At 40.7% G+C, this 13,327-nt stretch overlaps 1 protein-coding gene across 1 annotated transcript in view; it reads right to left on the bottom strand.

Annotated features, from left to right (window-relative positions):
* myo6a (myosin VIa) overlaps window positions 1-13,327 on the bottom strand; it is a 164,701-nt gene that overhangs the window by 64,251 nt on the left and 87,123 nt on the right. The window contains 5 exon segments of the mRNA XM_038726232.1: window positions 722-815; window positions 1,129-1,167; window positions 8,399-8,569; window positions 8,833-8,928; window positions 11,463-11,590. Coding sequence (XP_038582160.1) covers window positions 722-815; window positions 1,129-1,167; window positions 8,399-8,569; window positions 8,833-8,928; window positions 11,463-11,590 — 528 coding nt within the window.

The raw sequence follows: 13,327 nt of genomic DNA, 5'->3' as shown, positions 1-13,327 counted from the left end.
TAATGGTTGCGGTACTTTTGTTTAATGCTGTAAAGTTAAGAGTTTATAGATTATATGCCGCCCTCTGGCCTCCTCTTCTCCCCTTTTTAACTGTTGAATCATGAAGGTTTTAACTTCTCTACTCTCCTATCTAACTATATAGATAGTGAACATCTCACTTTTTCAAAGACTGATGAAAGAAGCCGCAATTGCAGTTTGAATACTGGGAATTGAGTTTTATCCAGGAATTGTTTCTGAGGGCAAAAACCTACAATCCCAGGATGTTTTTAAGCCTGTGTGCACGTGTGTGTTCGTGTGCTGAAAATTATAATATGGACTGCAAAAAGGCGCCTTCATCAAAAGTACAAACACTCCTGTTCTTTAAATCACTGTAACAAAATGCAGAAATGAGGCAGATATTCCTTCTCTCTTCTTCTCTGCACACACTAATAACCTGAGCTTTGATCAGCTGGATAAAAACTCTTCCATATTATCATCTGAAGATGTCACCGGAGGAGATGAAATGTTATTCTACTAGACATACTACCTCATAATTTAGCAAATATATAAGAGAATAACATCTAATAACATCATCTAGGGGGAAAAATTGAAAAAGGTGAGATGATCCAGGGTAATAATCGCGACATCAGGGTGTCTATGAGGTAAACTTCTCAGTTAAGACAGGTGAGAATTCCTGATTCAGGAAAAGCATAAAGCTTTGTTCATAGAAAATCGCACTGACCGGAGCACTGCAGCTGAGAGAGAATCTGAGCTCCTTCAAACTGGTGGCTGACCATCTTCAGGTTTGGCTTAATGCAGCGGACGAAACTGGAGCCCTGGTGGAGCGAAGATGGGATGCATGGAGCGAGGGAAAAGAGACAGAAACAAGAGTACAGAGGCAGAGAGAGACATGAAGAGAGGTGAGGAGAAACAGAAATCATTACACTAACAGCAGGAGCCACAAAGACGAATCAGAAATTCACGACATCCATCACACTCTGGACACGATCCTCTGCGTCTCCGTCTCAGGGAAATAGAAACTGTGGGTGTTCGCCTGTCATGAGATGTACAGAGCTGTGCCACAGAGGAAAGCTGATTTTACTTTACTGCAGCTGTGTAAAGGAAGAAGAAGAAGTAGAAAACACTGACCGTGCTGCGGAGCTTCTCCAGGAGGATATTCAGCTGGGTCTGCAGGAGCAAGAAGAGGAAGTGTTGTTTAACTATCTGATCAAAAGGAATGCAGATCGAAGTCTAAGCTTGTATAAACCTCAACGGGCTGAACAAGTAGAAATTGTGCCAAACATCCCACATGGGATTACAGGACACATTTTCATTGAGGAAATATAAGATAAAAACAAAAGTTATGACTTTATAAATAGCTAAATATGCTTTCAAGCAATAGAAATAAAGCGTACACCCGATATCAAAATGGGGGAAAAGAAAATGCAACATGTCTCAAGTTTATCCTGATAAAGACAGTTTTTCCTCCATTCTCAGACTTTCTCCAGGATTTGGCTGATTTAAAGCAAACGTATACGTCTGCGTCCAATCCACACCGCAGCCAGACGCACATCCCCAAAACTTTTACTACACGTTGCGATAACGACGACTTGCAGAGCTAATCAACTCCACCCAGCTGATGCGACACCGGTGTACGCCACGATAGCACTGAGGTGAACACGTGACCGAGCGGTAACTAACGGGTGGAGCTTTGCAACGTGAACATCCAAAAACTGAAGCACGATTATTCTGACTTTATTCAGGACAAGGTTTTGAACGTGAACACAGGAGCTATTAAAGTTCAGGAGATTGAAACCGAATAAAATTAATTAATTTATAATTAAGCTGAAAAGGTGCCACACGCACATTTTAAAGAGATTAACTTCCCCAAACAAAGACAAAAAAATAGGAGTAAATCATGACTGCATGTGCGCCAACTCAGCAGGGATGAGTGAGAGCTGCACTGACTTATAGGAAATTTGTATTTAATGCTCAACACTTTCATGTGATAATAATGTAGAGATTTCTTAAAAATAGTGTTAATATCTCGTCTCGATCTCGTGCGCTGAGCTTCTGGTCGCCCCCCTATAAATAGTGATACACCTCAAAGTGAGCCCCCCCCCCCCGGTATTTTTAATGTGGGGATTTATCACTAACATCACGATATAATATAAACACCAAATACCAAACAGTGTAGTTTTAGCATTTTCCCTCTATGGGTCTTTGGCATCTCTCTTTCTTTGCAGTTTCTCTACCAGATAAGATCTACTTTCTCTCAGACAGTCTTCGGTTCGCTCTCAGCTGCAGATCAGATATGAAGTCAAACACATGCATGAATAAGTAAAGGTCGAAATCTCCTGATCTGTAATGATGCATAACTCCACCGGCGGGGTCAATAGGTATGGAAAGCCAAGCATTGCGGCCAATATTTAAGTCCTCTCTGCACTTGCAGGTATCGGGTTATTGTTTTACTGTCTGGAACTTCACAGTTTGTAGCTGAAGATGCTGCTGAGGAGGACAAGTTAGGACCGAGAGTGTACAAATCATGTTCCCTGATAAGCTTTTGTAAAGAAAAGCCTGGTGTTATTTGGTATGCATTAGCAAGAATCCTCTTACTCTGCAGGCTGTCGTGGGTCACAACACATTCATTCTTTACATTTGACTCACTTTCTACCAGCGTAACGTTTGAGCCAGCTTGGTGTCCCAAGGAGTTGGGCGGGTTTCTGATAATGAGTAGTCTTTGCCAACTTAAGAAAAAGCATTTTTTTAAAAAGCAGAATCACAAACTAAACAAACAAAATGCTTTACTCATCAGACCCTTTCATTACTGATGAAACACTAATATTCCAAACTTAAGTGTCGTTCCCTGGTCGCCACATTCTTGACCTTCGACTTCTCCTCGTTATTGCTAACTTGTAGTGATGGTGATGCATTATTCAAGCTCATTCTTTTAAAGTGACTGTGGACATGGAGAGCATCTGCGTTATGTCAATGTAAATATATGTAAATGTACATAAATGTATACTAACTGGGGTCAAGAAGGGAAGAACAGAAGAGCGAAGCCATGAAACAAACAGTGATTTAATTTAATTTATTAGCATAACAGCGGCGTCCTCGTTTGTCCAGACAACACAACAGCTAATTAGACTTCATGATCATATCCGTGTCATTCGGCCGATGTTGTAACCACAGTCCCAGCTCATTGTTGGTCCATGCAAAAGAAATATCTGGTGCGGTTCTTCGTCTGCAGCACTTTATTCTCCCGCCAAATCTTCTGTAACTAACGGAACAGACCATCTGCTTCATGTTTAAACCGGCGCGCGCATGCCCAGCGTACCTGAACAGCCACTCGATGTGCGTTTTCAGTCGTTTTAATGTAGACACAGATCAGTTCTTTAAACAAAAACGTAGTAGTATGAATGTAGCCTGGGTATCTTCAACCAAGTCCAGAACCCCCCCCCTTGATTTTAACCTTCCTTGGATGATCTGCAAAGCGCTCGTCTGTAACTGTAACTATGTATTGAGCAATATAAATAAAGTCATTGGCTCATCATATTATTTACATCCTCTTGTGGCTTTTCCATGCGTCCTGTTCATGTGATTAAACTATATCGTTTCATAAATATGACTTGTTCAGGCGATGCTCCATCGCGCAGTGAATCTTGAGGGTGCTCAGCCGCAGAGGACGCACCGGTTTTGTCTTTCACAATCAGTTAAATTAAAGGTCGACTTGTCAGCCGTGTCTGGATGAGCCTTTGGAATAAGACACCCTTGTTATGACGTTTTTGATCCCTGAAATTGAGACAAAGGTACGCTGTCTGGTTATAATGAAAACCTGCACTCCCTCCATGGCTCACTTTGTTCCAGCCAGAAGGCAGTGTCTCCCGTCACCTCGACTAACTCAGATTTATCACCGCTCATTGTCACCCCAACCCACCCCGCCCAAAGCTCTGTTCCTGACCTTAATCATGGCTCTGATAGAGAGAGAGGGACCTAGGGCAGAGGAGGAGAGAGACCGGTGGGGCTTTAGGAAAACACTATAGGTAACAGAGCTCAAAGGTAATAAGAGCTCAATCTACTCGAGTCCAGATCCACCCTGACTGCAAACTGATCAGTGTTTCCCAGTGTCATCCGTGTGCAGACCATATTTTAGCGTTTGATGCTTTTGTTTGCGTATCAGGAAAAAAAATCTAAGTGTCCTACTCTTAGGATGCACGCCATGTAGCAGCAAACGCCCTCGATTCGAAATCTGGCAGGACTCATTCGCTAAACGCCAGCTCCCCTCACACTTCCTTACATTCGCTCTCCTGCAGTCCTCCTACAGTCATATAAAAGATAATAACCTTAGGAAAGTTGTTCACAATGCAGTGTGGTTTTATGAATGGAGAATCCTAAGTTGGATGCGAGCTCTAACACGTCACTGATGACGGCGGCCGTACGGTTTCTGTAAGAATCTGCAATGTAGCACGAATATAAATCACGTCTCCGTACGCATGAAAGGAAAATAGTGTCGGTAGATGAAAGACACCTGTGAATTCAATAAAACGTCCCCCCGCTGCCCGCAGATGTACCGGACACCGTCATTCCCTCGGGTTATGGGCTTTTTTGAGTGAGTGGAGCCGAGCGCTGTGGTGTTTGGCTCACCTTGCCTTTGGTTAGGTGACACATCCGAGCACACATCAAGGTGAGATGCTGAGCTGGATGAGTCACAGTGCAGGAGAGTAAAAAAAATAAAACCTCCCTCCGTAACTACAGCTGACAAAGAAGCTGCTCTCTTTGTTCTTTAAATACACTCAGAGAAAAGTGCACTTCTCTGACGTAACTAGTTGGGGTTTTTTCCACGTGCAGCCTCTCTTTTCCTCCGTTTGTCAGTCTTTGGTGGAGTTTAGTGACGTGTTTAAACAGACTCGTTTGCGACTCACCACTGAAGGAAAAAACACTCGCGGAGATCTTTCAATTCAGTTTATTATATCAAAAGTTAACAAAATAAATTTCCGTTGTTTACTTTCAACACATGTATCAAAAAACACCTTAAATTCGTTTCCCACAACTTATTTGGTGACTAAACTATTTCACTCATGAACTAATTAGGATGAGGAGGATCTGACACAATACTTTTTATGTAACAGTTATTTGAAACAAGAAAAAATTAAAATAGATCTCCTTGCTTCTACCAATCAACTCCTACGGCTTCAACAGGTGGCATTTTATGCAAGGTATTGAATGAAGTACTCTGTTGGCATCGGTATCACTTTAAGGGTACTGGTAAAGGATACCCAAACCCTAACGCAGACAGCCTCATTCTGAAGTTTAAGGTGGCCTGTTTGTTCTTAGCCTGCATAAATCATTGTCACACTAACTGTGATACTTTGATAAGTTGGTGTGATCGGTACAGTTTTGGCAGGAGTACTGCAGGTACTTTGTGTCCTGTAGTCTATTTTGGTCTCTTGTTTGTTTGCTTGTGTTTTGTTTTTCTTGCATATAGAAGTATCTCAAGCAGGCCGTCACTTTTTAATCGAATTTGTGGTCTGTAACTTTCTTTGTACAAACTGATCCTAAACTCGAGGTGCCGGCAGCTTTTCGTTAGAGGATCTCGGCACATCAGCCACCCTGAGGCTCAAAGCGGAGCCTCGACAGCCAGAACAATGAGGCCAGAGCTCAAGGGGTGAAGTCTGAATCACATCTTTAATCAAAGCCTTTAATAAAGTGAAGAAACTAATGTTATTACACACAGCATGTCTCCATCAGAGCAGAAGAGCCAGTGGCAGTAAGGACTTTTAAATTGCCTGCGCCCAGCTAGTGTTGCTTTCGTCAGACAAAACTAAACGAAATATATTCGTCTATGACCCGACTAAAACGAGACGATGACGAGACGGCGACAATGTACTTAAACACTGACTGTGACTATTCCTAACGTGCAATATTGTTGACAAAAAATGACGAAACTAAAATGTAATCCATAAAATGAAAACTCTCCTTTTGTCAGTATAATGAGGAGAAATTTTCACTTGAACAGTTTGTTCATTCAGAGGTATTTCTTTCCTCCTGGCCGACCGGGACGACGCCTGGTGCACGAGGATAACGTTACTATGGAGGATGCGCTAAGGGCAAAGAGGCGCTTAAATATTTGGTCCCAATTAGCCTAATAAAATTTATAGCCTAATTATATCGGACGGCAATGTGGTTGAAAGATTTCTGGAAAAAACACTACGAAGTTGAAGCCGCATATCCAGGCTAACCACCGGGAACTGAGGCACGTTAATGTCTCCTTTAAAATAAAAATGAGACCAAAGCTGACATTCAAATTTTTCAAAACATTTTATCTCTATATGAGATGAGTTAAATAAAGACTAAAATGATGGGTAATGACTAAAACTAGACTAGACTAAAATACCCAGACTTTTAGTCAGCTAAAACTTGATTTAAAAACATAGAATACTGAGATTAAATATGACAAAAACTAACAAGGACATTTGACACAGGACTAAAACAAAATTAACACTACGCCCAGCTAATACTTGCATCTCAATACATTCTTCCAGTTTGGTGTAGCAACGACTGTTTGGCACTGAAATCTAATTCAAGAGGTTTAAAAGGTTTTTTGTTGAGTTCAAGAGAGTGTTGCTGGCGTCAGACATATCTCACAAAACTCCTAACTTCTCTCTCCAAACCAAGACGTCGGGGTCTCAATAAATGCTAAAATATCTAAAATGTATGTTGGTGGTTTCATATATTAAGAAGAACGTTTGCCCGGGCTGGCAGGTGTCACATCAGCAGGGGTATGCACGAAACAAACTACTCTGTGCGTCCAACCACATCTAAGGCGGGCAAAAAGGCCGTCATCATAGAGAGGGGAGAGACGCAAAATAAATCATTCCAGTGGGGATAACTGCCACGCTTTCAGACCAGCATCCCCCCTGGATGTCACAGTGACTGATTAGGCATGGGTCCCGATTTTCAAATTTTCAAATAGTCATTCAATTATAACAAATCTAAAAAATGCTGGGACTAATGTCGTGTCCAGGGGCGGGTTTCTCAAAAAGAAAAAGACTTTGACTGTGGCTTAGATGTAGTAGATGGTCAGACTTCAGACATCTAAATCAGACCGCTGCACAAAGCTCTGAGGACCCTGACTATCTTAAGCAGGACTGCACTGCAATGAATTCTGGGTAAAATAAGACACTTGTCAAAACAAACAAAAATGGCAGACTGAGTAGGCGCATCCAACCAAAAAAAAATGTGTTTGTTGAAGCAGTATAATAGTTATAAAGACGTTTTACTTGGAAAAGTCAGCGGAGAGTGTAGGAACAAAAAGAAATGCTCGACTTGGCAGTAAACAGCGTCAAAGATATAGAGAAAAGATCCAAGAACATGGTACAAGATTTAAGAGGAAATATCCTACAACGGGGCGAGGCAGGGCTCAGTGCTTCAGCCAATTCATCTGTCAGTCTCAGGATAGCTTCCTTGGGTAAACGAAACCGACCGATAAAGTTTGTTACAAATTTAACAACAGCTGCTGTTTCCGAGCAAAGCATTTTAATTGGCCGACGTACGATCTCAGGCGGAGACTCCTGTGGCTCTCTGACTGTTGATTGTGATTTATTGGTTTGCAAACAACGGTGGAAAAGAGAGGAGCAGTCGCAGAAAAACTCCGAAGTTCCTCCGAAGGTTCCTAGTTCCGGGGTCAAGTTCCTTTGGTCGAAACGCAGCTATTGTTTTATATTTCTAGCGGGTTACTGCGGTCCCTAAAAACTCTTTCCCTTCTCATAGCTCTCTCCATAATATCGGCAGCAAACCACAAATCATGAGCCATTTTCCCTTTTTGCTCGCTCTCTGTAGGGCCGGGCAATAAAACAATAATGATAAATTATTGCAATATGATTTTCCTCAATAACAATATAATAAATGTTATAAATATACAATACAAATATTTGGTTTAATTCATTTGAATCACAAATAAATTAGCACTTCATATTTATTTTGTTGAAGAGATTTATTAAATCATATTTGTTGAAAAAGATTTTATCATAATAGTTTTGAAGGTTCTACCTCAGATTTGTTAAGAGATCTACTGTTTGGCATCGAGTGTTTGTCACATTATGACCATAAAGAAAAGTTTAATCAAACAATTCACTCAGGATCAAAAATCAGCCTTTAAACTTTAAACTTAATAATTATCGATATCGAATGATATGAAATGTTTTTATCGTGATAACATTTTTGGCCAGTGTTTTTGCTTGAAATGCCCATCCCTGAGTGACGTGCCATGCGTAGTCTATTGAAAAACTAAAAAACATTTGAATGGCGTAAACTGGAGGATACAGGTCACTCCAATTAAAGGTCGATTAAAAACCAATACCCATAAACTTATTGTATTAATTCCACCTTAAACTCAGCCCCCAGGTTCGTTCCTTCTCACCTTAAACTTGTTGCCGACGCTGATGAAGCCGAGTTTTCCCGCCTTCTGCTTCATGTCCTTGCTGTTGTTGGAGTTTTCAAAGAGTTCGCGGACGAAGCGGTCCTTGGACTCACTGACCAGACACTCCAGAGACATGTGCAGGGCGTCGTTGTTCTTCTCCACGAACTTGGTCTGAGAACGGGACATTGTCAAACATAAATACATGTTTTCAGACTCCAGGGAAGCTGCACTGCTTGTTTCAGCTCCATTTCCTCTTTTACATTCTTTGTAAGAAACAGTGCAACAATAGTGTTTCAATGAGATTTTTTTTGAGCTTATCTATCAGAATATAAACCTCATTTGTTTTCTGCAGTCCACTGATCAAAAGGAAGACAAATAAATAACTTTACGTGACATTATTTTTAAAGACGGCTTCTGTGATTTGTTGAACGCACCGTCTCGTAGCACACGGCTCCTGCAAAGTGTCTGATAATAAATCCTTCATCATCCCTCACGTTCCTGTGGACGGCCAGCTTAGACTTCCTGGGAACCTGAAGGACACACACACACACACACGTACAGTTAATTACATGTGCGCACACACACACACACACACACACACACACGCTCTTTTATATTTCCAATTTACAATAACATGCTAATTCCCAGGCCTGTCAATCACTCTCGGCTGGAAATGAAGATTAAGAGTCAGTGTTCAGTAATTTAACTGTCGGCTACCCGACGTCACGCCGAGGCTAAACATTACTCTGTACTGAAACTCACTGCAGTGGCCTGAATATGAGATCACCCTGATTAGAAGACTTAAACCACCTTTTGGGACATTTCTTTATAGATAAAAAAAATAAAAATAAAGTTCTGCTTAGCTTTCAAAATGTATGGATACTTTTACATAAAAATACAGTAATAGTCGTAATCAGTGAAATTATATTAAACAAAAACAATGAATTTTTTTTTTTTAAAGCGAGTTATTTACAGGTAAATGAGACGAGCTCCAGGGAACTGGTTGCTTCATCCAAATAATGAATACCAAAGAAAAGATTTCTCCTTCTGCCTTCGAGCCATGCAGAAACTTTTAGTTTAGAATAATTATAGATATGATTGTTCAATGTTTACCTGTTGGGTCTTCATTTTACAGCTTTTGATATTTATCTGTTTAGACATTAAAATAATGTAAAAAAAAATAGGGAACATGAGAAACCTCCTCCCTTCTGAGGTGCATTTTATTTGCACATTAAAATCCAAAAGGAAACGTCTCCTCTTTAGCTTATAAAGGACTAGTTTGCATCACTAACTTGCTTTAACTTTGCTCCTCTACAGTCACCAATGTGCTTTCTTTTCCTAACAACCACTTTTTCAGATACACTTATAACAGCATCTGTCTCGTAGATGTCCTCTTCGTTTAAGTTCTTGGACTAGAGCTGCAACGAGTTGTTGATTAAACGATTGGTTGTCTACTATTAAATTAATCTGCAACTATTTTGATATTCGATTAATCATTTTTAGTCATTTTATTAAAAGAAAAAAACGTCCAAATTTTCTGATTCCATCTTTTTAACTGTGAATATTTTCTGGCTTCTTTTCTCTCTTCTGAAAATAATCTGAAACTCTTTGGGATGTTGTTATGACCTTGGGGTCATATTTTGTTGTTTGTTTATCTCTCCTGGCACTGTCAGCTGTTCTCCTCCATTAGAGTGTGTGTGTGAGTGTATGCAGGTACTGGAGAACAGGTGGACACACTGGATTGGTCTGGTTGAGCTGATTGGAGCCTCCTGATTGGGCACCTGGATGACAGCAGCCATCTTAAGCCCTACTGACAGGAACTCTGCCCCCCTCTCTGCCATTCCCAACCTGCCTGAGGACTGTGTGTTATGTCTGTGTTTATTGTACACAGTGAACGGTTGTGACTATATTCAACTTAGATTGTAAGTATCGTAGTCCTTCTGATTGTCTTATGACAACCTGGTTTTGTTGGCTTTGCCATTTTTGTTGCTATGAAGCAATTTCCTTTGTCGTAGCTATATTGTGTCAGCTACTAGCAGTGAGTTTTCTCCTGTTTTTGGACTTAGAAGCCTAGTTTTAGAGCTTTGTCTTTTCTTTACCTTTTGGTTTTGGGTTTAGGAAGGATTTAGGTTTTCTTAGTGTTTTGGTTGTTGTTTTGGGCACTGCTCATCTCCGATGTATAATAAAAACTGCTAAATTGTATTTGTTGTGTGCTGGCCTTGTTTGGGAATGGGAAGAGTGGGAGGCCACACATTTATGTTACATCCAGGACACCCCTAGACCTTGGGACGTAACAATGTGGCCAAAACAAGGCTTTGAGGACGTCATCGTGGACTTTGGGAAACTCTGATCGACATTTTATAGAACGAACATCTAATCGATTAATCAAGAAAATAATCGACAGAGTTGTCGATTGTGAAAATAATCATTAGTCGCAGCCCTACTTGGAGGGGACCAACAACAAGTCCGACATTTTGGGAGAGTTAAAGCCTGTTGCACACTAAAGGATTTTCAAATCCTTAACCGATTTTAAAAATGTAATGGATCCCGCAGACATAACGACAGAATTAACTGCTAACATTTTAATCTTTAATCCGGGGCTTGAGATCTCACAGAAACTTTGCGTGATCAAACGTGACTTCAGACGTAAAGAAACGTGGAGGCAGACTGTCGTCGTCAGCTGGGTGACCTGGTGTGTGCTGTGCACAAAAAAACTAAAGAATAGAATCAAACTGTGGAGGAACTCGACGCCGAGAAGAGAGAATCAGCAGGTTTATACACTTTATAGCGCGAGCAGATACACACTCATCATGTGTAAGTTATGTTCTGTTTTACCAAAAGTGATGTAGGATACTGAGCATGAATAAATGAGGCTTCATGCATAAAACGCACACAAAAAACCTAATGCAGTGATTTCACTGTAATAACCTTCACTGTATGATGGTGACACCCCTGGGTGGCACCAGGACACTGTGTACATACAGACACAGCTGGTGCTCTTTTTAGATGTAGTTTAGATAAATTGAGTAATTTAATTATTATTAATGTTTCAGGGTTTACTCACAGTGAGGCGGAAGTGGTCCTTGTGTTTGTTGTGAACAGTGTCGGTAAAGTGCTGGTCGCTGGGTTGAGGTAGTCTGTTCTCTTCGTCCAGGATGTCCAGGATGCCGATCACCTTCGCCTCCACCAGGTCTGTGAAGAAAGCATGAGAAGCGTGAGAAAAGAAAAGCTACACTGCCTCTGCTTCGTTAATGAGGCTGCGTCGGATTACCTGAGGCTCCTCCCGATAAATCAACGTGCCAATATTATCGGCTGATATGAGCTTCTAAATCTGTGTTGAACATCCGATAAATTACATTTTAAAAAGAACGGACAGACGGATCCTTAAATAATGTTATGAGTGTTGCTTTTAAATAGTTTGTCCACCAGAGGGCGCTCTGCAACTCCCATGATTGCAACACAAATGTTTGGAAAGCCACTAATCCACCACAGCAATCAGCTGTACTTTTGTTCAAAGCACTATCCATAACAATAATAAAGTGCATTATGTCATGTTATCTTGGTGAGGTCGCATAACTACACATAATAAATGTCGGGGATAAACTTGAACTCTGAAAAGAAGAAAGAATATCAGGCGATATATCGGATTTTCAAATCCTCAAATATCAATAATCGGTATTGGTTTTGAAGAAAAACTTAGGGATGCACCGAATGTTCAGCCACCAAAATTAATCGGCTGAAAATAGTTAAAAAAACACTTTCGGTGTTCGGCTTAATAAGTCAAAACACCGATTAAATTTTACTGAATAATTACGTTGACGTGTCGGCAGTGTGGAAGCATTTTAAAGTGTCTGAGAAAGACGCAAAAATGTCCGTTTGCAGACGCTGTTCTGCTGAATCGTCTCCTGGCACATCCACTCCATCTGTGGCTGACTTCTTAGAAAAGACAACAAGCGGTCTGACCCGCTTTGAGTGTTTCTGTCACTCGTTTGTGAGAAGGCGATTAGGCTAGCCGCATCTTAATTTGGAGTGCACACGTATTCAAGCCTTTATGGTAAATCCACTGAAAGGATCCACATGTGACAACGTCCGGTTTTCAAAATAAGGCGTCCGTACAGGATGGGAATAACATTAATTGGATTATATTCACAGAAAGTATAAAAACACATTAGATGTGTCCATTAAAAGTAAATAGACCATAGTCTCTCCAAATCCGGTGGGAGTCACTGAGTAAAAAGCACATTTTCACTATTTAATTTATGCACCGGTAAAAAGAAATTGGCAAAATAAATGGAAAAAAAACAAACATACGTTGGGTAAATGAGTAGTACGTTCAAAAGGTTTTTCAATCTGTGCAGTAGATTTTTCAGCCGGCAGCCGCAACCTGGCTGCAGTGTCTGCAATGTGTTTCTTTGAGGCAACTGTACCCGTCAAAATGGCGTCCACAGAAAGTGCTTCTTGTAGCCAGCGACAGCCTCACACTGTTACACCAGGTGTCGGACAACATCATGGAAAGGTTCCCCTACGAGGGACTCCCGGTGATACCCTTTGTTTTTTTTTTTTAACAAGGAACTGAAGTCTTGCTCAAGGACAATTTTCACTCTGAAATCTTGTGAGAGGCGAGTGGTTGCAGGAAGACATCGTTTCTCTGTCCGTCCCTCAACTTTACCTGTTCACTCTTATAGCGTCGATTTCAAGAGTAAAAGTTGTAAAAAGCGGTGAACATAGTGGAGCATTTAGCAGCTAAAGAGCAAGATTTTTCCCTCAGGAGTTGGTGTAGAGACCAAAAATAAGGATAACAAATTTCTGAATAAGTAGCGAATTAATAAACCCAAATTCACTGCATGACTGAATGAATAAACGAACATAAAAGGACTTTGTTTTTATGAGATTTTCCATTAGTTTCTTTTAATTTCTACTTAGTTTTGC

The sequence above is a fragment of the Micropterus salmoides genome, unplaced genomic scaffold (genome assembly GCF_014851395.1).
Source record: "Micropterus salmoides isolate LMB-PRFRI ecotype aquatic unplaced genomic scaffold, ASM1485139v1 Ms_hic_scaffold_18, whole genome shotgun sequence".
In the NCBI taxonomy this organism is placed as follows: Eukaryota; Metazoa; Chordata; class Actinopteri; order Centrarchiformes; family Centrarchidae; genus Micropterus; species Micropterus salmoides.
This window is presented reverse-complemented; position numbering and strand designations above follow the sequence as displayed.